Here is a 27,006-nt window from a genome sequence, read left to right on the forward strand (position 1 = left end):
CAAAGGATGACAGTTTACCGAATTGTAATCTGAATCACGCGTGGTTACTTCCTTCTAGTGGTCACAGTTAGGACCTGCAGTCTCAATGCTATCAAGTTAGCGTCAATGACCGTAACACTTCCGGTGAATATTTCAAAATATAAGACCAAACGGAAGCACAGCAAATGACACACGGTCAGGAAATATTAGTGTTATTGTTCTACAGTGGTCAAAGTTTATAGAGTACGACTCCACTTTTCAGATTTTAGTACTGATAATTTATATTATTCAAAGGTGCATACTTTGTAATCAAAAAATGTAAAGCCCTGCATCATGTGATGCAATTTATTTGCAGCTGTATAATAATGGCATTTTCATTTATATAGCACAGTTCAATACAAGTAAATTAAAAGTGCTTTATATAGATTCTGTAATAGATCAAGGTATAATTACTACAAACAAGTACAATAACCAGAGGTTTATGTCGTTTACACAACGTGAATACAACATGACCTCGCCGTTTACTTTGTAGAGGTGGGTGAAACCCAATGTAATAATCATAACCTCTCATTTCGTGCAGTCAGTGAGCAAATACAAATGCATTTATTAATGTGAAGACAGACAGAACAGTGAAGACACTTCCTGTTAAATCAAAACTCAAGACAATGAACAGTATGTTTACCGTGAGAGGGCAGTGTGTACTTATGATAACAGTAAAAGTCATCACTTAGTCATCAGGCAGATAAAATGAATAATCCGGTGGATACTTTCAAAATAAAGCAGACATACGCGTAGTTACTCACCATGAATCTTTACTGTACACACACAAACTGCTCCAAGAAAAGCTAAAAGTCGGTTTGTCTGTATGAAATGTGTGTGAACATGTCAGATAGCACATGCTGTCAGGTTGATATGACTGACCTCATATTTGACATATTAAATTGCAATAGAAATAGACAGACATAAGAAAAAGTGAATAAATATATAAATATTCTTACAGTATGGGAAGTAAAGTGAGGACTGTCTGCTTTTCTCTGTCTGAATCATCTTGGACTTTCTTTCACTGTTTTTTATTAATTTATTTGATCTTATATTTAAACAAACAATTGAAATCATCATCATCATCATCACCTGATAATTGGTTGATGTCCCAGTTTCATTTAAAACAGTGCTTTTAAAACAATATCACATAAGCTGATTGCATGTTGTGTGTATAAAATGTCTGTGAAGTAAATCCAGCTGTCAGGCAATTGTTGGGTGGTAGAAGGCTGAATTGTTGTGGAGTAAATGGAAATACTACAGTAAAATAAACCTCAACGTTTTACTTAAGTACTACTACTTGATTAAATGTACTTTACTTTCCACCACGGTGTCTTTGCTTTTGCTTTTGCTTCTCATATTCAGCTCAGCTGTACTCAAAGAAGTAGATTCAGATCATTTGCTGCAGTAAAAAAGCAAAACCACCATGTAAAAGTACTCAATTACAAATACAAGGCCTGTATTTATAATAATAATGATAATAATACAAAAGTACATTTTTTTACACATTAATGCATACAAACATGCAACAGACTGAGGTAGAGCTACTTTTAACTACTTAATAAACATGTTTTTAAGATGAAATGACTGCAGCTCTAAAGCAGATGCAGTGATGGAGTAAAGTGCCACAGAGAAGTTAAGAGCAGTGCTTTTCGATATCAGCTCCCTCCACCGCCGCAGCTCATTGAACAGATGTGTAAATGAAGGTGGTGTTGTCATTCTTCATGACCTGCCCAGCCTAAAGAGAGTTGCAGGGTGGATGTTACGCAGCGGGTCGCCTGGTGGCGCACTGCGCTGCGTCTGGATCAGATGAACCGGAGGAGGGAGGAGGCAGCGGAGGATCAGCAGCCGCGCCACAGACACTCAGTCCACATTTCCAGAGGAGACCGACAGACAGTCTCCCCTCCAACATTTCTGTCCAGCTCGGGTAACAAAACAAGCGGAGCCGGACTCGCTGCGCGTCGCGCTCCGGGACACATTCTCAAAGGACTCCCAGGACCCGGTTTGCTCTTTATCCCCCCGGACGTCACTTCACGCGCATAGCTCTCGGGATATAAGTTATTTACAGTAGCATAAGAGGAGATCTGGAAGATGGGTTCAGTCCCGGCGATATCTGTCCTGATTTTGGGCATTGTGGTTCCAGCGCTGGCCGGCTACATCGAGGTATGTGATCTGAAACGTCTTCGGCTTTATTCTGTGCCAGGTTCGTCTGATTTGGATCAAACCCCCGAGCGTAATTCGCTCACGCTAAAGCCAGTCTTTTCGGCCTGTATTCTGTCCTTTCCTCGCATGAGGCATTTGTGGCTGAGCTCTGCTGATCTGCGAGCGAAAACAATGTTTTATCTCGCTGGTTTTTTATTATCTGAGACTCTCACAGACACAGAAGTAGCTGAGCTGATCAGACCGATTCCAGTTAGTCGTGTAAAGATTTACGCACAGCACGCTTCATATTTGTATACAGTTAAAAATGCTTTGGAGGTGTTCGTGAGGCTGATATAACACCAGATCTAGTTAAATATTAATGAGCTCGCCTTCAGGTCATTCTTCACCTCCTTCCCCAGCACTGATTGCAGCTGGTCGGTGTGACTTGAACAATGTGGATCCGGAAGGTGCTGAAACATGAATTATAGCTGGCTTTGCTGCAGAGATCAAATGAAAGACAGCTGTCGCTTTGTCAGGCCTTTAAGGACACACAGGATCTCCGCAGTATGCTGCCTGCTCTGTAACAGTTGTGTCTATGAGGAATCGTCGTGTATTATTTTCTGCGTATGTGTCCAAACTCCAGCTTTTCCTGTGTCTACAGGGTGGCCCCCCTCTTGTGCTGGCCCTGTGATGCAGGCAGGCCCCTCTTCCCACTCAGCACTGTCTGTTAATGTCTTATTTTCACAGGCTTGTGGTCTGTTTTATGGTCTGAACCACTAAAACCATCGATTTGTTAGATCCAAATGACCCAATCATTGGTCCCCCTGGACAAACACCCCAGCTCACGCACGTGCACACACCTTACCTGCCTGATGTCCTATTTTCCTGCCGGCTCACTGGACACTGATGCCTGCAGAGTCAGACATGTGTGTCATCTGATAACAATGCAACCTTTTTCAGGGCAAACAGCCCCCCAACCCCGCAGAGCAAACACAAGGCTGCCTGCTCACTGCTGGAGCAACCATGACAAAACATTTAACAAGACGTCTCCTCCTGGCACTGTTGTGCTCGGTGCAAAGTGGTTATCAGGGAAGGTTTCTCTCTCTCCTGTGTTTGCGACAGAAACCTCAGCCATTTTGAGGCAGTATTGGCTGGCATTGTGTGGGGGGGAATAATGGTTATTATGTCCCTAACAAAATCTATGCTGCTGCGCTCTCTCTACAAAGACCTGTCCCCTCTGCAATGATTGCCTCCTCAGTCAGCCTTCCTAACCGCACAGACGTGCTGATCGATACTGTACAGACTCTCCTGAGATGATTAATGGATGAAATCACTGAATTTTCCCGATCAGTCACCCGGATTAAATTGAGAAATTTATGGTGGCTGCTGTGCGTCTTGACTGTAAGGCGCATGCTGAGGATTCCCGTGGTTTAATCAATGGGCTGTCCTGAAGGACAGAGCTTTTTTCTTTGTTTGATGTGGCATTTTCATCTCATGATATTGACATTCACATCCTCCAAATGCACACTGTTCACAGGAAACACAAGACTTAGCACTGAGGTGGTGATAATCAAACACCTGAGCATGCACCTGTAGGGTAAAATGTAATTATGAACACCTTTTAGTCAGAGAAAGGCGACAACAAACAGAAGACTTTTAACATTTAGAGGATTTATCATGTGTGGCTGCTCATTAACGGCTTCATCTTTAGTGAACTGAAGCAAAAGATTGTAGATTCAGGAAGTGCTGCTCCTCCCAAGCACCAAGTTAAACATCAAACTGTCCTTTTCTCAGCTTGGCTGGTAATGTAGTCAAATCAGTGTTGCCCTTTCCATTGCAACTCTCAGTTTGAACCATGTCAAGGCTGCGCAGCCTGAAAACAAGTGTTTGTCAGTGAAGCTGCTGGTGTGTGCGGACGTGGCCCCGCTGATGAGCTTGTGGACGCACAGCGGAGGTAGATATCGCTGTGCTGACATGCTGACTGCGCTGGCTCCCCTGGACCTTGAGCTTGAATTTACGAGGCTGGGAGAGCTCCTCAGAGACATCCTCGCTGTTGGTCAGGGATGGTTTATTCGCTCTGATCCGCCTCTCTCCTTCCATATTTCCTCATCTCTTTGTGCGCTGCGACTGCCGGAGAGCCGACGGCCCTCTTGCTTCGCAGTTTCTCCTTTGGAAGCGTTTTGTGAGCCGGCTGCTTCAGCTGTGTAAACGGTTTTGTTTTGTCAGATACCTGCGAGAGTGCCAGACTGTGGGCTTTTGTTTCCTCAGCTGTGTTCCCCCCCCTTCTCATCCGAGCATCTTTGTGTCACAAGGTTTTACAGTCTGCAGTGGCTTCAAAAGGTTTTGCCCTGGTTCCTCTTTCGTGTCCAAAAACACAAAGAGCGGGGTTTTTCACTTGCTCGTGGAGAATCCAGAGTGAGCAGCTGCGTCTTTTCTGGAGCTAATTTAGAAATAGGGCGCAGGCTCGATCCACACAGCAGGTTTACCCAGAGAATTGCATCACACTGAGGCATTTGCTGATATCGCTCCCACTGGATTAATGGAATACAGAATATCTGGAACAGTTAATGCATTCAGTACATTTTATTCTCTGCTGACTTAAGAAAGAAGAGATTATCACAGCCGTGACACACAGTGTAAAAATGACTGAGTGTTACGCAACACAACATCAGATTTTTGTGCCTGTCAAAAAAATCCAAATATCCCAGTCGGCTTGTTCTTGGCTACAGCAAGTGGGCCTGTAGCATCAAATACATCAACACGTAAGAATGGCAGCGTTAACCCATGCCAGCGCAGTGACTTTGCCTTTTTAGGGCCTGTTTGCAAACATGAGCTTGTCAGAGCAGCTCTTTGTGCACAAATGCTGTGTACTTGTACACAGGGAGAAGTAGCATAACCCCCAAAAAAGACTGTGGTCTGTGCTTATTGCTCTTTGGTTGCAGTCCTCTTGCAACAGCATTTTTTCCCTTATCGTCCAAAGTGTGTGTGCGTGCTTGGCCATGTGTGCTTGTGGGCGAGCGCTGATATTAAAGTGTGCTTCCGTGTGTGTGTTTGCTCTGGATGTGGGCTGATACTGAACAATTGCGTGTGAATGAATGCCCCCAGTTGGCTGTGATTGTCGGGGCGGGTGCCGTAGAGCCGTCTGTTGGGAGGGCTGAATGGTTCCCTATGAGGGCCTTTTGTGTGGCCCTGAATAGCCGGGACAGCTCAGGGTGTTGTTACCATACAGAGGTGATCGAGATAGCGAGTGGAAACGAGGGTCAAAGCAGACGGTTGGCGCATTTCACGCCTGAGAAAAAACCAAAACAATCAGTAGCACTTGCATCTGATAATGATCTCTCAATAACATGGCTGCAGTCGGTGGAGCACACTTAAAGCCTCCTGTAGGCTGCTCCTCCTCTCTCCTCTAAGCTGTAAAGATTGCCTCTTTGACCTCCACGCTCCGCTGTGTCAATCAAGTTGACGGCAGCAGCATGTGCTGCATCAGCTGAGAATCAGCCTCGCTCGCCCTTGAATTTGTAGATTAGTGCCTAAAACCTTGCTTTCAATTGTTGGGACAGCCCCGTATCCCCGGGAATCCTCTTAGCGACAAGAAACACTTGGTGCTTATAGATCTGCAAAGGGAAAGGTACTAATCCCAGAGCCATACCCATCTCTATCTGCTCAGTTCACTCCCCCACTCGCCTACTCGCTCAGTCAAACCCTCATTTCCAAACCCAGCACAGCCAAGCTGGCTTTAAAGTGGCACAGAACACAGTGAGTCACCTGTGTGTAATTTCATCGGCGTTCGTTCGACATCCAAGTGTGATCTGTGCTCCGTGACTAACAGCAGGGAGGGATATTTGTCTGAATCTCAGCTCTTATTGTCCGTCCTTTCGTTTTCTCTAAGACACCTTCCTGCCACTCGGTTCATGTGCACTTTTCTGCCTTCCTTTCGCTGCCTTGGCTGTTTCTCCCTCCAAGCCCGTGCATGTCTCCTGGAGTGATTCCATCGACAGACACACTCTCAGCTCATCCCGGGGATTTAAATAGAGAGGCCTCATCAGGCGAGCCTTGTTCTCACGATGCCAGGCTTTGTCTCCCAGGCTCTGCGTGCGCTCTAATTATCCCAAGTGAGCAGAGTTGCCTCCGTTTTTTTTGCAACTGGAAATGCGTGTTTTTGTGTCTGCGTGCGCCTTTGAAATGTGTGTGTGTACGCCTGAGTCCTCTTACGGCTCAGCTCATCACATATTTAGTCCGTTTTTCTCTGTGAGGGATCCTGGGTGGCGCTAACTTGGCGGGGACTGAGTGGGTTCAGATCGGCGCACTGATGACTGCACATCGCTTAAGTTGCACCGGGCCCGCCGCCATATGTAGGTCAATCCGCACAGCCAGTGTGGACGCCACCACACCTGGGTCTGCGTGCTGTCGACAGCGGCCTGGCTCAGCACGGCTGCATGAGAATTCCTTTGTCAGTTTATATGCCAGAGCGCTCAGGAATGCATAGCCTGAAGTGCAAACGGCTCAGTGCATTGTGCTGCGAGCGGCTCTCTTCCTGTGATAGCGCTGCGAGAGAGAGAGACTGTACACAACATCCCCTTTCATCCTCTGAGAGGAGCCCTGCCATTTCTGACTTTATTTTTTAATGTGTTTTCTGTTTGAGAATGAGAAGGCAGTCAACGTAGGTGGGTTAAACCCTGTCACCCCACTTCTCGGTGTGTGTGTGTGTGTGTGTGTGTGTGTGTGTGTGTGTGTGTGTGTGTGTGTGTGTGTGTGTGTGTGTGTCCCTGTGGCACAGTGAGTCACTCTCGCTGCTTGGGTTTTTCTTCCCATGAATAAAATATCTGGTGCGCTATCTATGAGTTATAGTGCACTTGTACCTCCGCCTATGGCCCCGCCCGTCTCGTCCTCAGTCCCTGTCTGTCCATACGTGACGTGAGCTGTGTCTGCCGTCCTCTCCTTGTCTTATTCAGGTGTGTAGCTCTCGTTTTTGTTTGATCAGTGAGTCAGGCAGGCTCGGGCGAGGCCTGTGCACTGATTTGTCTTTTGCCTGCACAAAGTGAGATAGAATGGAGGCAGGCAGCTAAGGAGCAGAGAGCCCGTCTGACTGCGTGCCTGGCACGACTTCCTGCTGTTTGCATGCTCAGCTACACCAGAAAATGTAAGAGCATAAATTACTCAGGGGCTGTTTTTTCTTCTACTCATGTTTGAACCCATCTTCAGCTGAATTTTGTCAAACAAGAGCATTCAGATCAGACCCAGTTTTCCAAACTTCACTTATAATTGATGTGTCTTTTCTTGCTGCTTTGTTGATTTGTTTCTTTGTCTATTTCTGTGTGAGAGCTCGAGCGTGTGTGTGTGTGGGTGGGTCTGCCTGTCTGTCTTTGTGTGTCTTTGTTTGTCGTATGGCTCTGTCCTTATTTTCTCTGGATGTGCGTGCAGCAAGCTGGGAGGCCATTTTTTGATGTTGTGTCTTGGCGTCGTGCTCAGTGTGCTTAAGTTTGTGGTTTGAGGACTGTCAGAGCCGCAGTGTCTATTTTTTTCTTGTTTTGTGGTGATTTGAGAGCCCTGAGAAGGTCTATTTGATCTGCTCTTAACTTATCTGCATGCCCAGGTTTAAACACAGAGCTCCAGTTTTGTAGCCGAAGGAAAACATGGAAGGAAGCTCTTGACTTGATAGGCAAGGCTGGATGACTGGCAGGCTGCCTCGCTGCTGCATTTCTCTGATTTGCTGAGCAACGCTGCACAAACACTCCATTCGCTGCGAGGGAAAACAGAGCATGTTAGTTCCAGCTGCCTCCTTGTCCGTCTTCCTGCTTACTGAGCTTCTTTCACGTCCCTCCTCTCTTTACCTCCGTGCCTGGAGTGTAAGTGGTATCACCCAGACTGGAACCAACGGCGACATGGAGTCCATCCTGTTTCCTTTTTTCTTTTAACTTCATCCCTTTTTCCTCAGGAGAGTGGGGGGAAATGAAAATGTCAGAATGGTAAGAGATAGAAGCAGTGCAGTGTAACCGTATACCCCCAAAGAGAGGCCCGTGCTGCCGCCGCCGCCGCTGCTGCTGCTGCTGCTGCTGCTGCTGCTGCTGCTGGTACTCCGGCTACGTGACAGCCCTGTTAGCAGCCTGTCTGATACAGCACTTTCTCAAGGAGAAGGTGGCCAAGGACAAACAGCAGCTCTGTAGGATGGTCCACATGGGACACAGGCAGACACAGGGGAGATTTCACCTGCAAAGGAGGAGGTGGGAAAGGGAGAAGCTGAGCGTTGTACCTTGGGCTTCTGAACGAGATTTTTTTTTTTCCTGTAATAGAAATTAGATGAAAAAAACACCTTTTGAGTTTTTCTCCCCACTTATCTTTAAGCTCCTACCTTCATGCTCTGTAATTAATTTAATGAGAGGTGTTCATGCATGATGAAGAGCTAAAGCCCACAGATCCCCTCCCTGCCCTCGCACAAGCAATAAAAGGAGGGTTTGTGCATTGTATAATTTAAGGAGAAGGCAAAATATAAATGAGAGGCAGAACCCGTTCGCGGACATAATTTCCTCAGCCTGAAATAGAAAAACCCAGATGACTGAGGAGAGGAATTAATGTAGCTTGAATGCTAGCAGGAAACCCAGGGAAATGAGGGACACTCATAGACACACAAACAGACTGTGACATGTATAATCTCACTTTTTGCCTCAGTGTGTGTCGCCCTTTGTTCCCCCTGCATCAACTGTACACAAGTTTTCAGTTTATTATGCAGAACAATAACCTGGCAGGAGTCAAAAGGGTTAGAGCAGTTGTCGCACAGCAAGCCATGATTATTTTTCTTTTGTTGATATTTTTTCAGTGGATGGAGAGCTCACGGAGCTGTGTAAAGGCTCGAGATGTCTTCTTCAGCTCGCTTGTTTTGTCCAATCAACAATCCAAAGCAAAGATATTCAGTTATGACACAAAGCAGAGAAAAGCAGCCGATCTGCACGTTTGAGAAGCCGGAAGCAGCAGATGTTTGGCATATCCTGCTTGATAAATGACTGCGTTATCAAAACGATCAGTTAATTTTCTGTTGGTTGACTAATCAATTAGTCAGCTAATTGTCTGCGCTGGACAGTCCCCCAAGTGTGTCTCACTGCACAGTGTGTGTATCAGTGTTACTGCATGCTCATGGCCTATTTGTAGGCAGCATGTTTAGCATTCTGCACCAGACCTCCCTCCACCCGGATCAGGCAGTGGCTGAGCTGTGACCCTGATGTTATCCTTGTAGTGTCTCTCTTATTAATTCTCTAACTAATGACCGGTAGAGGTTTCCATTATCTGTCACCAGAAGTCATTATAAGACCGTTTGCACTGAAATGACTCCTATAGCAACAGTGATTGTGCACCGCACCGTGAATGCTGAGTGCTGTCAGATCACCAGCTGAAGGACTGCTCGCGTCATTCGACATCAGAAGTTTTTGTTACAACCATTTCTGCGTTACATAATGGTGCCCTCAAATTGCACTCTTTTCATTACAAAACCGCAGCTCACGAACGCTGCAGCCGCGCACCTCTATCGGCCATTTTGATCTGAGATAAAAACCAATCAAGCACTCGGGAGAATTCCATTAGTTTGATGAGATATGAATATAGCTCCGAGCGCAAATCTGAAATAGTCTGCTGTTTTCAGACAAACCCATTAAAAGTCATTTGATCTTCTGCAGCTAATTATAGAGTTCTGAGCAGCTAGCCGCCTTCACCAGACTCCACCCCCTCCATTGCCCACCTACCCTCCAACCGCTCCCCTCAGTGTTCATCACATCCCGTCCTTATGTTTCAGGAGCCTTTTAGCGTCGCTGCGCTATTATTGAGGTGCTGGCAGCTGACGGACGGACGGACACTGCGGCGGGCGCGGGGATCTGTCTGCCTCACAGTCGCTGCCATTGTGCTGGTTCGGTTCTGGGATCTCTCCCTGAGAAGGAGTAAGATGCCACAGAAGGGTCTGAAGGGGAAGACAGAGGAGGTGGGGGAGCAAGGTCGGACGACTGACAGAAAGCAAGTGTAGCAGACGAGCTTAGAGACGGATGCTCCTGCTGTGAAGTCTGTCTTCTCCATGGAGGCATGACTGATTAGCTGTTGGCCTCAGCATAGAGTTATATTCTCCACTAGTTTGATGGAAATCCCTCCGCCCTCCCCCCTGAGGAGTGGCTTAGGGAGGGCAGAGCAGGGCTTAATGACAGATAAGTATATCTACATTACATCCATCATTTTCCCCTGCTAAAGATGGCCTCCCTTGCTTTGCCGGGAGCATCACAGTGTAATGCAGACATGTGGGCCGTGTCCCTGGTCCACCGCTCGGCGTCTGCAGGGGAGAAAAAGGAGCGCGGAGCTCTGCAATCAGAGCACAGATTCATTTAAAATCGGCCTGGGTGGTCATGGGAGAGTGGCACTGCATGCTGGGACCAGAGTCGAACTCAGCTGCCGTCTATAACTTCCCTCCATGTGGTAATCAGAGTCAGGCTCAATGCTGACTGAAAATTGCAATACAGCTTCGACCAATGCAGATTAAGAACTATTTAATATGTAGTTTATATTTTTATCTGCCAATATGTTGTCGGAAATGCATTCTGCAAGCTGAAAAAAATCCATTTTAGCGTCACATATACACGGCTTATAGTACGTGTGAATCTGGAATACGTGCATGATAAAGGCCGTCTCACGGTTAACGCTCGACAGAAACGTTCCTGTGAGTCTTTCATCTCTGCACTTTCAAATGGAAAATTCAGAGCTGTGCATTGAACAGAAACACAGGGTTTCGGTGTGTAACAGCTGGAAATGTTGCTTAAAGATTGCACAAACAATTATTATTTGATGTATTTTCTGGTGCAAAACTTCCTCCAGACTTTTCTGTAGCTTGGTTTTTGAGCTTTCCTGCTTTGGTTTTGAATCCAAATATGCTGGGATTAGTTGTGGCATCAAGGTCAGTCCCCTGGTTTCATGCCAGTGCTAGTAAGGTCAACAACTTTCTCCTCTCTTTCAGCATTCCCACGCAGTACATCTGTCACCTACTCTCGTGTCACGTTGTCGGATCTTTTGGAAACATCGCTACGCGTCCTTGATCTCGCTCTTCCTCCCGCCGTTCTCTGGCCGCTCTCCTGCTCCGGCGTGGCCTCGTCACAACTCGTGGCTGCCTTGTAGCGACTGAGTGTGATATTTCCATGTTGTCCTTGAAACTGCTTTTCCCCGCCTGCTTTCAATGTCAGCTCCCGCCGAGCAGCATTCCCCCCACAGTCCCGCTGATTTAGACACAGCGTTCTTCCTCCCCTCCTCTCTCCCTGCCGACTGTGCTGCACCACACATTTTGGGACAAATTGGCTATTTTATATCTTACTTTGTCCACTGGAACACTCTGTCCTTGTGCTTTCCTCACCTCCCTCTCCCCTCGTTCTGCTATCTCCTTTACACCTCTCACCTCATGGCCCTCTTCCCTCCTCGCTTCCCCAATTTCTCTTTTGCTTGCTCAACAATTACGTGCTCATTAACTGAGAGAGTCCAGGCAGCGGAGAGAGACGTCAGTGATAGGGCTGGAGGCCTCGCTGAGGTGCCCAGTTACTGTTGTTCCTTTATTGACAAGTCTGCCTGCCTGTCTGCTTGCCTGCCTGGTCCAACGGCGTGGTGCTGCATGCTGATGAGCGCAGTCATCCAGCAGGAAAATGAAAAAGCGGGAGTGGGTGTGACGGAAGGAAGGAAGGATGCAGCGCTGTGTTTTCACTCAACTCGGAGGGTTTGAGAGGAAGAGAGGCGAGAGAAAGTGAAGTGAGCACAGGTCATTTCTTTCAAATCCCCTCTCCTCAGCACGAGAGATTATGCGGCTGTGCTCTTCGTCAGACAAGAGAGAGGCACGCTGCTGCGTCTAATCCTCCTCTTTTAAACTGCTGAGAGCGCAGCACAAAGTGGGGAAAGAGTCAGCGTCCACACAACGCAGCCCGCAGAAAACACAGGCCCGCGGTTCAAAACAAACTGAGCCCCGTCTAACAATCGCCTAAGCCCTAAATCTCCTGTGTAGCCGCTGCCAGAGAGGAGACCACCGCAGACTTTTTCCCGCCCGGCTATCGCTTCTCGACAGGCTCTCCCTCCATCACATCACCTGAAATTCCACACAGGAAGGCAGGACTGTCAGAAATACCTCTGCAACCCTCATTAACTTCCCTGCCTTGGAGATGTCAGGCTTAGACACACACATGACAGCGATACACACCGTGGACACTCGCGCACACACAGCCCACCCCTCCCCTACTCCTCTCACTGGCTAGATAGACCTCCCACCCAGCACAGAGAGGCTTTTAATAAATGGGCAGGCAATGGCCAATTTAATCATGCTAATGTGTATGTTACAGTGGGCGGCTTATCGGCTATTTGATCTCCATACCGGCTCACCGGAGAGAGCAGAAGCTGCGGGAGGAAGAATGGGAACAACGCAAGCTTGGAGGGGAGGAAGCAAGCAGTGAAGTGAAGACAGAGCTAGTCAGTTTAGTCCAGAGGTGGGAGGAAGTCACACATATGCAAGTCAAGTCGAGGCAAGGCGTGTGAAATTATAACAGCAGTGGAGGAGGTACAGTGGCACGAATCAACTCATTATATGGCCTTTATTGTCAATTGGTTTAAAGCCACAAATTTTATTATTTTTGGATTAGCTTCCTCCATGACAGCTGCCTCGTGTGTTGACCTCTGCTGAGTCCTCGTAGGTTGCCAGGTTTGTCCTACCAGAAATCACACAGTATCTAATTAAAAAGTCCTTTCGTGTCATCTGTCTCGAGTCTAAGTCAGGTCTCGTGAATACCAAGACAAAGTCAAGTCGACTCTTACCGGTGTCCTCAAATGTGCGACTCAAAGTCCAGTCATGTGACTCGAGTCCTCCACCTCCGACTTAGTCTGCTGAGCAAGGTAATGGAGACAGCAGCTCTCATTCCAATTAAAGAGAGACACGTTGGAGACAAAGGAAGCAGGGGAGGTCATTAGGCAGAAGCGAATCTTTCCCTTTAAACTAGAGCAACGCAGTGGCAAATTTAAGCTAAATGCATTTTTTGACTTAGTGTTGAAGGTGGTTGTTCTGTCTATTTTAGTCATAAACATCTGGCACAGTGATGTCAGGAATGTAATCCGCTCTAGGCCACGTGGACGGTAAGCCCGGATAGAGAGGGCTGAGAGGGTCGCCAGCTCACGTGGCCGTGAGACAGACACTGCCTGAGACAGTCAGAGAGAAGCAGGTGGCGAGGTAAATGTATAGAGATAGCCGAGGCAAGAGGAGATGGGTGCACAGACAGTTGTCCAGAGTGCTCAAAGTGAATAGAGATGAAAGGAGGGAGATGGAGGATGGAAGGGGTCGCTCATGCAGAGAGCTTTTAGCGGGCAGAAGGGAAGAATGGGTGATTGTGCTGACAGGAGCTCTGCAGAAGAGGCAGCCACACCGAGCCTGCAGCTGTGAGGCTGCTGCAAAAAATCCACCTGAAAATAGACCTCCGCCATCGCAGTCCTCGAGTCATTAACGCAAAATGAAAAGCAATTATCTCCTTCCTGCAAGAAATAGCTTTTACAGTCCAGCACCTTATTTATGCAATCATGCACCTGCGTAGCTTAGCAACTAAACAACAAGCTCCGGGTAAAACCCTCGGTGTAATTATCTCTTTATCGCTGCAGCACAGTTATCAGTTATTTCTCTGTTGACTGAGTTTAATGCGTACACCAACGTTCTCTGCAAACAGCAGCACACACCTTCGACTTTCGGGCTTGTTTTGTCGTATTGAGACATTTGAGGACATTGGCTCAAATTCAGCTACCCCTCTAATAAACCCCTCAGTTAGGATTACAGCAATTAGCAGCAATCAACAATTTGTTCGGCCTTGTGCCGTTTTTATTTCTCTTTTTAAAGCTGTCGGAAAAATCGCTGTTGTGTAAAGGCCAAACAGGAGAGGCAGATACATTTTTCATGATGGATAATTATTGAGAGTTCAGGGACGGATAGCAGAGGGCATGTTTTACCGTCTAATAGTCACACTCTTCTGCCCTGCCTCTCCCCTTCAGCCCATCTTTGTTCCTCCATTCCTTGCCTCTTCGCCGACATCTCTTGACAGTGATTGGACTAACGAGGAAGCTGTAGTCAAGCCCTAGCTATCGCTTGACGTGCCTCCTCCTAAATTTGGCAGCACATACTGCAAATAGTACACCCCGAGCTGAATCGAAACAAATTTGCTCCCTTGCCTCCTCCTCTCCTTCATCCTCTGTCCTCCCTGCCTCCTGCTCCTCAGCCAGCCAGAAGGCATCTGCTCTGTTTCTACCTAATCTAACCAGGTAGGCAAACCAAATGCAATGTTATCATGGCTGTGGATGACCCTCAAGCTGTGTGTGATGGGGCTGGAGAGGTGGATGGAGAGGAGTAATATTTCAGGGAGATGCGTGCCGCCTGAAATCTGTGTCAGGAAGGGCCGTGGGGGAAATGGCTCTTCGTCCTGCTCTGCCCTGTTCTCCTCACTTCACTGCAAGCCCCTGCCCTCAGAGAAAAAGAGTAATGAAACACAAGATGCAGCAGGCATCCTGATGTTGGCTGTCAGGCGTGTTCACAAGCAGGCATCTGAACAGCAGCTCTGCGTGTCTGACTGATAACAGCTGAGACAAAGACGCACAGACCACACAGTATCGACACCGGAGGAAATGTGTCAGAGGGAAGCAACTGTGTGAAGTGAGGGAGGGGAGAGGGATTAAATTGGGAGGAGGGGAGGACCTTTGCCCTGTGACGTCAGCAAATGGATGTTTTTTCCCAGGACTGACTGCCCTTTGGTCAGTTTGACCTGTATTATAAATATCTGAGCCGCACTTTGCATGAGCTTCATTGATTTGTCTCTTTGTAAAAACACCCGTACAGGAACGCTTTTCTGCGAAGACAACGACTTTCACTGATGAATCTTAGTGTGTGTGCAAGCAGAACAACAACACCTGAAATCAATTTCTTGGCTCACGTGTGTTTTGCGAACAGGTCGACACATTCAAGCTCCCTCATCGGTTGCAGCATCTCTGCCTTAGTTGTGCATTCCCACAAATGCAACTGATCGTGTTCACACCTCTTAGGCTTGAGTCTGACTTCAGCTCTGAAGGATGAAACGCAGCCCCTGTAGTGACTTGCATGATACCGGTCCGTCAGCACAGCGGGGGTACCAATGCAGAAAGAAAACGGGGTCGTCTTGCTAAAAAGTGAACTTTTGCTGGAACACATCTTCTTCTGGGAGGGAGCTGCAGTGGCCAGTCAAATACATGGAAGTGCTCTACAGGTCGATCGCTCTGTAACGTGGATGCCATGTTTGCCTCACAACAAAACATGAAATAATTGGCGCAGTGATAATGTTCTGGTCTGGCATCTGATAAAACTTCAACCTCGTGGATCTATTGTTTAATCTGGTCCTCTTGGATTGAATTTTATGCCTCCCGGGTATCCTCCCCAACGCAGCCCCTTTGGTCCTTTGCTGAAGCTCATCACTGGCAGGTGAAACATGCGTCAATCCCTGGCCTGCAAATGACTTTATTTCATGAATGACTACATCAGTAAATCCCCCAAACAGCGGTTGTGGAACAGTTGATGTGCACTTTTTGAACTCATCAAAATGGCATAAAATTAGAGGAAATACCACAGCTTGAAATGAATGCATGATGTATTTACACTGGCCAAAAACTAGATCCATGAAATAACTGCATAGCTCTCACCAGGCTGCATCGTGATGCTCGCAGTGTGAGCCGGCTGTGACAGCACTAAAAATAAACGAATGTCACCTTTTTTACCTTTTTAATCATTTTGTCACAGTATTTTTCATCAGAGTTGAATGGAGTGCAGTACATAGCTTCCCCTACGAGCTCCCATTTACAAACCTTTAAGATCAAATATGGTACTAATTAGGACGATACCACTTAACCAAGAAGTGTGGAGCAGTCCTCAAGTTTTTCAGTGTTTGTTTCAGTCTGAGCAAACTCTGCTGGTGAGGGCAGGCCTGCAAAACAAGACCCCACTGGCCCACCAACTGGAGCCACTTATAAATAGCCCAGACACACCTTCTCCCCAGTGAAAAGGCAGCGTGCCACAGAAAGAAAAAAATGCTTTGCTCTAATTAACGCTTTTTTCCTCCTCTCTTGGCCTAGTATCTCTCCACTTCGCCACATTTACATTTACAGGCCAGGCTTTTGGTTGACACTCTTAAAATGAACACATAGAATAATTATAAGATCACAGCGATTACAAGCAGCCTACAGTAAGGAGCGCAGGGGCGAGCGCGATGGCGCCCCCACAGTGTTCTCCTGACAAAAAAAAGGTCCCTTAAGTGAGACGTGCAAGGCAAAGAAAAAAGAAAATATGAGCTAAGGAGAGATGTCAAAGGTTTCTTTTTTTTATCAGAGCAATTTATAGCAAGCAGGGAAGAAAGATGAGAGAATATGATTGTGGTGAGAGGACGTGAGGTTCTTCTTGAAGAGATATGAAATTTAAGACTTTGGAAATGTGAAGTGATTGAGAGAAGCTTTGTATAAATTCGGTGGTTTGAGGTTCATCACGCTCTGAAATGCTCGCTCGCAACAAGTGGAACCTAAACCAAGACTTTTAAGAGCGAACATGAATCCCAGACTTCTGTCTTTGTTAACATCTGAAGTGCATCAGATGCCTGAAACCGACATATTAAGCTCTCTCGCTGCTGCACTCGAAATGTCTGAGTCCCTCGTACCTCAGCGTCCAGCTTGAATCGCAGCGGCACGTCGAGGCTTGATATTTGCAATGTGACAGTGTGTGTTGTGGAGCTGAAAAATAGACTAAATCAACATGCAGCAGCTTTTTTTGAAAGTCAGACCAATTGCAGTCAGGCACCACTAAAAGCAGGCTGCATTCAGATATGTGGATTTGAATTTTGTCTCACTTTGACAGCTGAAGCGGTTTTGCATTCAGTTGCCTCCGGCCACAAAAAGCCATCATGCCTCATCTGACCTCACAGACGTTACCAGGAACTCCAGTTTCGCTTATTTTCATCTCGAACGTCTCAGTTCTGCTCCCGTGGAGCTCAGCACAGCTGCATTTTCTCTCAATTCAAAACATTTTCAACTCAAGTGAACGTCTGTAGATCATCTCAACAATCAATGACTTTCACCCACGCTCACCTGGACTTTCCAACATGGCGGTAACCTGCTGTCAGTCGCCTCCCAGAACTCGAGCTGCGACTTGCCGTCTGGTGAATGTTTTAGGAGAAACCGGCGTCAGTCGGTGCAGCGCCCGCTCGTCAGCGAGCGACATTTCTGAACTCGCCGATGCACACTGCCATGGCAATGAAGGGACGGAGCACAGGCGTAGCTTTGTGTGCTGCATGTCTGCTCTGGGGGGGGGGGGGGGGCGGGGTGTATGTGCAAACCGATGGAGCTGAGGGTCATTTTTCTTGTTTGCACACAAGGACACGCCGTTGCTGGATGCACCAAACAGGCCAGAGCAGCTGTTCTTGTGAGTGTCCTCCGCGCCATTCACGCTACGCCCCCCCATCTCCTCTCCCTCTACGCCACACTGCCTCATGTGCCAGTCTCTCACAACTGTGGCCTCGTTCCCTCTTCCTCCATTATTTTACTTTTTTTTCCTCCTTCCTGTCCTCCCGCTCTGTCGCTGATTATCTATCTCCCTGCTTTCTTCTCCCTCCTCCTTGCTCCACTTCTTCAATCTGTTTCTCTCTCTCTCTCCCTGCCGCTTCCCTCCTCTCTCTCTCTCTCTCTCTCTCTCTCTCTCTCTCTCTCTCTCTCCTCCTCCCTCTGCCGCTTTTTCTTCTGCAGCCTCAATGTTTCTCCTTGTGAATAGCTGGGATGCTTTTGTGGAGGGTTTCCATAGCGATGGGCCATTTGAACAAGTCGTCATTCACGTCTGTTGGCTGTGAGCTGGAGAGAGGCCATGTTATCTCCCCGTGACACACAGGCAGATCTGTGCCACTCAATCACCACAACTGTTACCCTGCAGCCAGCGAGCTGCTACGCACCTTCTACCCAGAGCTTAATTACCAACACGTCTCGCCTCCGTTCGTCTCCTCCTCCGCGCAGGGCGACGTCAGGGCGACGCTCAGTGAGATCAAGCTGCAGCTCAATCACAGCTCACCTTGGAAACTGTTAGTCAGGTAGAACATTAACACCGGTAGATAATTACCACAAAACTTAGTTAATGCGCAGCAAAGGTGGGATTTAACTTTGAGGATTATTTATTTTCCTCAGTTTAATCATGATGTGTTATTTGTTTTTTACCCTTGTGTGTATGTAAACATAAACACAAGTAGGACATTAAGTCCCGCTCGGTTTCATGTCATGTCTTTAAGGCTCTGCTCAGGAACGCTAGAAGGTCAAATAAACATGTGCTCGAGCTTGAGAGCAGCGCACTTAAAATCAAATGCTACCAAGCAGTGAAAAGGCAGCGGGCTAATCTAACAGCACAGCACTGGTCAGCAGAGTCAAACAGGTAAAAATTTCCTTATTGAGCCTCCCACAGATCCTTCATCACTTTGAACTCTCCGTCTCAATCGGCTCCTTCCCCCTCCTGAGGTTTTTTCATCTGGCTCGAGACATGAAAGGAAATATTGGACATGGTTGCGTCAGTGGTATTTCCAATGTTTCGCACCCTGGAACCGCTCCACGCCATCTCATTAACTAAGGCAGGTTCAATCAAGCACAGGTTGAGCGGAAAGGATTACAGACGGGCTTACCGTCTGACCCGGGGCTGGTACCGGCGCGTCCCGGCCTTGTCATTGTCTTTTGCAGTGGGCGTTGGGCGTGTGGTGTTTTTCCGCTCCCCTGTGACAGTTCGTGGCAGAAGGAGCAGCAGACTTTCCTCTCCTGTCCGGCCCCGCCTGGCTATGAATGATGGGAGGTTAACGAGGCGAGCAGAGGTGACCAGTAGTGAACAGAAACATAATGTTCAGTTTCCTGTGGGGCTGTCACCTCAACCCCTAAAACGCACCAGACACACTCACACACAGGCTTACAAATTCATCTCATGCTCCCCTTGAACGCGTTCAGTAAATTGTTTCAGGTATGAAAATGTTTGGTGTGAGAACAAAGTACAAGATTATTTGCTTTTGCTCGAGGAAACTGGGTGGAAAGTGAGCGACGTCTCTCTTAAAGAGGGCGGAGGGTCCCTCTCAGTGCTGACATGGAGCTGTGAATTTCACCCCTTTAGCTTGTTGCCTTTGGAGGCAAAGTGGGACTGACTGAACTCTACTGTTCCCCAAACTGTGGGAGTGTTTTCCACACTGTGGGTCTGGAGCGGTGACTCACAGGGCGATTCCAGAGCAGCCTTGGGACACTTCAAATGGAGAAGACAAAAGGGCATTTCATTCAGACAGAGGAGCTCATTTGCATTGCAGTGAGGGGTTGCCCTTTTGATTCAGAGTCTATGAACATGCCACCTTTTTCCTTTTATTATTCTGTTTTTACTGTCTGCCCTTTTGAGGGTGGGAGGTGTTTGGTCACTAGGAAAATGTCACTGTCCCTCTGTCGCTCAGTGTCCTCCCCCCTCTCATCTGTTATCTGTTCCCAGTGAAGTGCTTTTGTAGTGATGAGGCTCGGGCCCCCACAGGCTCAGTGTCACACAAGCTCATTTGTGTGTGCGTGTATTCATACTGATAGACACTGACCCTCATCACTGAGCAGCGGACACAATGGACAGAATTACAGAAGTCACATCCTCAAATTATAACAAGTAAGCTCATGTTAAACTGGTGAAAAACAAACTCTGGATCCAGCTTCTCAAATGAGAAGATTAGCTGCTTTTCTTAGTGTTTTCTTTCTTAACATCAAATTTTGAATTGCTGTTTGAACAAAATAAGATATTTGATGTTTTAGACTAAATAATTCATTAAAATACTTATTTGTACTCCTAAACATGAGTTAACCTCTGTCATATCTTTGCATTGATTCCCACCCAGCTCCAACACTTCCAGCTCATGCAAACATCTTAACCAGGTCGTCTTACTTTACTTCAAACTCATAATCTGAATTAGATTTAGAGCTTGATTGTCCATTAGAAGTGCAAATCACTCCTGCGTGTCCAGATCTTTGTCCGCTTTAGATGTTCTCGGCTGTGCCGCGGTGGTCCCAAAGCCGACCAAATGCAACGCTGTGCTTGGAAAGCAACAGCACGGATGCCAGCGGTGGGAAACAGCTCATTTCTTTGCAGCGACAGCACAGCGGCTTTCATATCTCGGGGGACATTGCAATCAGTGCAGCTTGAGTTAAGTAGCTCACTGAATTCTTAAACGCGAGAAACCAAATAACACCAGTGTCCATCCATTTTATTCACTTTTGTACTGCCATACACTCACAGCAATGGTGCTGACACTGGAGTAAGTATTCAGGAGGTGTTTTCATGCCTGAAGTCTAAGCACATGGCATTGATCAGTGTGATCACTCATCAAAGACTCTGCATTCATATTGTGGTTACTTTGTGTTATGGTGTGCATTTTGCAACTGTCCCGATAGGAAATTCAGTCATTACAGAAGCAACGAGCACAAGACACGGTAAACAAACACATGCAACCCTGAAAGCTGTTAGCAAAGCTGTAACAGAGGCTAATAAAAATGCTGTAATTGCTCCCATCCACATATTAGCACAGCACAGCGATAGCAGTGAATGCCGGTCCCTCGTACTCGTCAATACTTTTTGTTCCAAGCAATAAGAAATGGAAATCAATAATGATTTTATGTCACTGTGTATTGTAAATAGATCATATTCCTGTGTGTGTGTGAGTGTGTGAGTGTGGCCTTCTCACCACCACTGCCTATCTTGTTTAAGTATTAAGCCACCACAGGGAAGGATTAGGTGGATTAACGATGCCAGGCATTTCTCTAGAGTCACATGGACACTAAGCATTCTGGGAACCCACGTGTCCTGACCGGTGCCTCGCTCTGGATCTGCTTTTATAACGGCCAGACTGTGACGGTGGCTTCACCATACTTCTCCCAAAATTAGACTAGTTGCCGCCGCTGGGTCAGGCCGGGAAGGTTGGCTGTGGAGCTGTTTTTGTATGCAGCAGGCGACGTGCAGAAATGATGTTTGTAATGTAGAAATGTCAGCCAGGCTCACCTGTTCGTCAGACCGTCTGTTCACGGTGGAACTAGTTTGTTTGGGCTTTTTCAAAGTTGCAGCCTCTGTGTTTGTACTGGAGGATCGTCACCAAGGCTCAAGCCCTGAGGTTTTAAGCACGGTCATTAATTTATTTCCTCTCTCCAGCTATCCTCTTGGTGTGAGTCCTGAGCTCACACACTGCTGATCATGCTGCCCTGAGTGGTTGACCTGAGACCACACACACACACACACACACAAACACACACAGATTGGATTAGCTTCTTTGGATCCTGCCCAGATGCTGTGTGGTAGGTCATGTAATAACTGACCCGTACCGGTCCCAGCAGGGTTTTCCAAAACCTCATTAAGAAATGCTACCTGTTTGTACATTTGTGCCAGTAGCTGCTCTTTCCTTTTTCTGTTTCCCCTGCTGGTGTCTGCACACCGTCAGCATCGGTGAAGATATCGGGCCTCATTTTCTCCCCTTCAGAGCATTTAGAGTAGACTGTTTTCTGTCTTGTTCTTGTACAGCAGAAAAAAACTGCATCCACAGACTGGAGAGTTTCCTGAGCTAAATAATCTATCACAGTAAAAGTGAAGACTTAATTTGGTTTTGTCAAAGTTTATCTGATTTGTTGTTGTTTCATTGCGACGGCGGTCTATGAAGGTTTATGCTGTGCTTCCTGACAATCACCCACAGCAGGAAATAGGGAAAAAACAATCCTGCAAAACAATTAAACTTTTCTCTCACATGTTTTTATCTCTACTTATTTTGAAGGTAGGTGTGAGACTGTGAAGGTCGTATTGTTGAATATATGCAGCACATACTGAGTATGTCTCACAGAATGATTGACGGTGTGAACAGTAAATGAGCCGTACCTCAAAATACCGCCATCGCCTGCTTTAAGTGTGACAGGATATTGTTTTTCACTAGAAAACAAGACAGATTTACCGCTGATGTGTGCGCGTCTGGGCTGCTCATTAGACATCCAGACTCACGAGGTGTGTTTATTGGTTACGAGGATAAAAAGGAGCGTGTATTTGTTTGTGTGCGCGTGATGTTCGGTGCGTTATTTCACGACGAGCACCGTCGTGTCTGAGCTTGTTTTATGTGAAACTTGGCTCGGAACGCAGAGCAGGCTAATAAAACTTGTTTGTGTGCTGGAGGCAGACTGGGAAAGCGGCGACAGACTAGTGTGTGTTTGCAGTAAAGAGTGAAAACGAGCTAAATGATCCTCAGCCCACACGGCTTTTGACAAGCGTCTGTGGTGGCAGGCCTGTCTCTGCTGCATTCACGCCGCCTCACGCCGTTCTTTATTGCATTACAGTCTGTGTTCATTTGAGAATAATATGTCAGGCCGGGACATAAGCCAATCGGCACGCGTTCCCTGCTGCCGTTGTCTATTTACCCTATTTGCCTGAGCTCCTTTCCCTCAACGCCTCTCCCAGCCTCCACTCCCTCTCCCCCTCCTTCGCCTCTCCCTCCGGCTCGATGTGCCTCCACACAGCAGCAGGTGTTCACACTTACACATGATATAACATCTCACGATGAGTCAGTAATGAGATGGATGCTTGATGACTTACGCTTGTTAGGTGTGGCAGCATATTTTTCTTGCAGATGTGTGTTCGTATCTGCTTATTTGAGAGAAACCAGGTAAATCCTTCTGCTAATGCTTTGGATATTTTAGTACAATACAGTCGAATGAAATGTAATGAAAGCACCTCATTACCCCTGGAAACATTTCTGTATATTTTATATCCACATTCCTTTTTCTTCCTGTAATCAAGTCAAAATGTTGTTGATGACTCATCTTCTTAATCCTAGTTCATAAAATGTGATTGCAGTTCTTGGGGCGATCCAGCCAACCCTTCCCATCTTAGAAAAGCTCCAGGTGAAACAGCCGAGCAGTTACATCATCCTGAAAGTGTTAACCTATGTCATCAGCAGCCTCCTGCGCTAAAACCCCATCAACCAGCTACCAGCCACACGATCCTCGCGGGCTAGCGTCGGTGTCAATTTTGTAGTCTTTCACCACCTTTGAGCTTTGAAGTGAAGTCGCTCTTGGCGTGAGGCCCTGCCCCGAACCTCTGTTTGCAGTGGAAACACAACAAACCGTGGAAGCAAATTACTGTCAAAGTTATTTCATGTGACCTTTTAAAGAGGAGTTCAGTTACATCAAATCACAGCGGAAAGAAAAACAAGACCGGCTAAGTGTGGCCTGTAGCCAGCGCCCCTCTGAGTCCAATATTTCCTCTCATTCCTCCTCTTCTGATGCCATCCATCTGCAGGCCTGCGGTGGCCGATGGAACAAATCGGTGTTGGATGATGTAAAAAATTGTGACGGTGACGCTCCAGCTGTGTGCTCGACTGGTCTCGAAATTGTATTTCTGACTCACGGCTGACCAACGCTGAGTCACGGCCAGTCTCATACCAAAACTCTTAACACTCAGGAACAAAGTGGATTAGTGTGTGTTTGTGTTTCAGGACGTCGCAGTCAGCAGAGCCGCCCGTCCCGTCCTGAGGCCAGTCGTCCGTCTGGTCCAGGTGTAGCTGGCGATGAGACGGGAACCACAGACAAGACAAATTTCTTCTTCTGTTCCCCCTCAAGCCCTCTGTGTGTGTGCTCTCTGCTGCCCCCAGTGGCACTTTTCTTTGTGCAAATCTAGCCAAAAGCAGCTCTTTCCTTCAGTCCTAAACAGACATGTGGCTGTGTGATTTAAAGCAGTGGCATAAACCACCTCCACTCTGCCTCCACCGCCATTGTGCAGGAATTAAAGACACACCGAGACGTTATCACTTAAGTGGAGTCAAAGGGCTGTCGAGGAGGTCCCAGCACTTGTTTTTCCACAGCCGCAGAGTCTAGCAGCGGTCAGGCTATCGCCGCCTCCCTCTAATGTGTTTCTCTGCGTCCCTCATTTCCTCCCCACTCTCTGCTCCTCAAACATCCAGAGCCGGTCTCACAAAGGAATGAGAGGGAGGAATGAGAAGGAGGAGAGCAAACAAGCCTGTGGTGGCGCAGATAGGGAGGAGCGGAGCAGGACAAAGATGTGGAGATGGAGGAACGAGGGGAAATGAGGTTGAATGTGAGGCTGCTGTGCCTGTAGGACCGAATGGGGACAGTCCAGTGCGTGTTGTTTGTGGATGAGCATGTGCCTGTGTGGTTTTTTTGTGTTTTGTGCGTGGGCACCGATGTTCTTGTGCGACTGAACGTGCTCGTGTGTGTTGCTGTTTGTGTGTGTGTGCAGACTCAGCTCTGGCTGGCTCTGCGGCACATCACACGCTACAGCCGACTGCTGATTACACAGCACTTGTTTTGTCCTCGCTCTACTCTGTTCTGCGCCTATTATCAGCCTGGGAGCCTGCGCAGAATTAGACGGAGAGCTTTGTCTAACACGCTGATAACTCGAGTCTCCTCCTCAGCTGTTTTCTCCTTGGCTTTGCGCTGCAGAGGACACCTCTGCATGTGTCTCCTCAAGGCTGAGGGCCCAGCTAACTGTCACACATTTGTGTCCAACAGTCCTTGCTCGTTCCCTTGATCTCTCTCTGGGGCTGAAGCCTGTTTACTCAGCCTGATGACATTATGACAATCAAGAGGGGATCAGTTCCGTTCCACTTCCTGTCTGGAGGCTCCCTGGTGTGTGTTTTGGGCTAGTTTGGCATGCAGAGCTACATCGCCTCGCTGATTCATTAGAGTTTCTGACACCCCCAGCATCAGGCGAGCGGTAGCAGGCCGTGACGGACGAGGAGCTGATGACTTGACTGATACTAGCGCTGCACCCTGTCATCTGAAAGGCAATCGCACGGAAGCTGATTACACTGTGGTTTCGGACAGTCGGTGTCCATTTCCTGTAGTGAGCGGTATAAAGCTGTTCTGAGTGAAGGACGGGCAGACTGGGCGTTCCTGTTTGCTGAAGAAGGAAGTGCAGGGTTCAGCCAAAGATGACAGGAAGGACACAGGGAGGAAAGATGGCAGATTTCCTGTCATGCTCAGAGGGTTGGGAGGTAAACAAAGCAGAAATCCTGCGGTATCTTGGACCACATGTTGCCATTACGTCATATATGTTGCTGTTTGATGGCGGATCAGGAACCACCAGTGTTTACTTTGAAGAATAAATGACCCGTCCTTTGCGGAAAGATTTTGGTCTCAGGAGGCCCAGATGAGCAAAGCTGCCCTCAACCAGGAATGTCCTGTTTCATGAGGCATGATGGGATGCAGTTTTTTCTTCTCTCCCGCTCTGCGTGTGCAGCCTCTCAGTCATTCAGTGGGCATCAGAGCAAAAAAACCTTGTGCACAAATCCAATCAAACCCCTACTCATTTAACCATCAACTTAGCCAAACATTCCCGAGGTGCGTTTAATTTGTCTCCTCTCTGAGCCCTTCTGCTCTCTCAGCACCGCAGCGTCGAGTCGCAGTAGCAGCCAAGCGTTGACAGGCAGTTCTGATGTCACTTCATCACATCTACTACAGTTATCCGTTGCAGTGCATGAGCTGAATCTGCTTTATGTATTCAGACTTCACAGCAGGCTTCCCTTGTCAGGCTCATAAGGAAGTTTATGAGAAATGTGAGTGGAGCAGACAGTGTCTCAAGTCTGTCAGCCACAATACTCCTAGCGTTTATGGGATGTATAATGATTGATTGCATTAACCCCCATTTCTCTCCCCCTCTGTCTCTCTGCAGGCGCTAGCAGCCAATGCAGGCACAGGGTTTGCTGTGGCCGAGCCACAGGTGGCGATGTTCTGCGGAAAGCTCAACATGCATGTCAACATTCAGACTGGCCGCTGGGAGCCCGACCCATCCGGAACCAAGAGCTGCGTAGGAACCAAAGAGGGCGTGCTGCAGTACTGCCAGGAGGTGAGCCGCTGCGACGCAGACGCATCCCCAGTCTCCTCCCTATCAGTCCCAGAGAAGTGGTGTAATGTTATTTACTGAGAAATAGATTCAGGTTAGCAATGCAGCCGTGCCATCGGAGCACGTTTGTTCATGTATGTCATCAAGTGAATCACAACTTTAGACAGATAGCTGTTTTCTCATTTTTTTGTGCTAAGCTAAGCTAACTGGTGCTAGCTTTGGATTTAATGGGCAGACATGAGAATGGTCTCAATCTCTGTGCTGCTTTAGTGCGTAAAGCGACGATGATACCTGGTTTGTAGCTTTCATACGGATGTAAGATGTTGGCATGTTGAACATAATTTCAATTATCGCTCCCTTTCTGGAGTTAAATTACGCCTCGGGATGAGAAAGTAAGTATGTGGAAATTGTAATAGGTCTATGAGGTGAGAATACATACTGTAGGTTATATTGGGCTAGCGAGGTGGAAAAAGTCTAATTTCACTGTGATTTATAATTGAAGAGGCAATTGAGCTGTTCATGAGACAGACATTATTTACAGTATTGTGGGTGGCATTTCAATTAGCAGACCCTGTGACTGTCATTTTCTGGAGCTGTCTCTGAAATGAATGTCTTTCCACGGCGTGGACATCCTCGCTCTTATTTACTTCCCTCGGCATCTCCCAACCCGAGAGGCTGCTGGTATTACTGCCGTGGTTTATTGTGCAGCTGTCCAGGAGAAAAAGCAGGGTTGAATATTCCCGAGCAGCCTTCCCCACGAGCTTCAGTTACATTTATTGATGACATTTTGATGGCATTTGTGGAAAGTGTAAATTGCATGCTCCTTCATGGCTGAGCAGATGGCATCTAGAGAATATAAAGTGTAGATTAAAGGATCCCATTGAAGCTCCACTTATCACACCTTCCCTCTCGCGTACATACACACACACACACACACATCTCTC

At 47.4% G+C, this 27,006-nt stretch overlaps 1 protein-coding gene across 8 annotated transcripts in view; it reads left to right on the forward strand.

Annotated features, from left to right (window-relative positions):
- Positions 1 to 1,825: 1,825 nt before the first annotated feature.
- The window catches only part of aplp2 (amyloid beta (A4) precursor-like protein 2), a 49,642-nt gene continuing 24,461 nt past the window's right edge, over positions 1,826 to 27,006 (forward strand). For 4 of the 8 annotated variants that reach the window (XM_070970016.1, XM_070970019.1, XM_070970021.1 and 1 more), the window contains exons 1-2: positions 1,876 to 2,181; positions 25,892 to 26,065. In XM_070970016.1, coding sequence (XP_070826117.1) covers positions 2,110 to 2,181; positions 25,892 to 26,065 — 246 coding nt within the window. In that variant the 5' untranslated portion in view covers positions 1,876 to 2,109. Of the gene's footprint in view, positions 2,182 to 25,891; positions 26,066 to 27,006 lie in introns of all 8 variants that reach the window. The other 4 variants (XM_070970022.1, XM_070970024.1, XM_070970023.1 and 1 more) reach the window with 4 other exon arrangements.

This window comes from Chaetodon trifascialis, chromosome 9 (genome assembly GCF_039877785.1).
Source record: "Chaetodon trifascialis isolate fChaTrf1 chromosome 9, fChaTrf1.hap1, whole genome shotgun sequence".
Taxonomy (NCBI): domain Eukaryota; kingdom Metazoa; phylum Chordata; class Actinopteri; order Chaetodontiformes; family Chaetodontidae; genus Chaetodon; species Chaetodon trifascialis.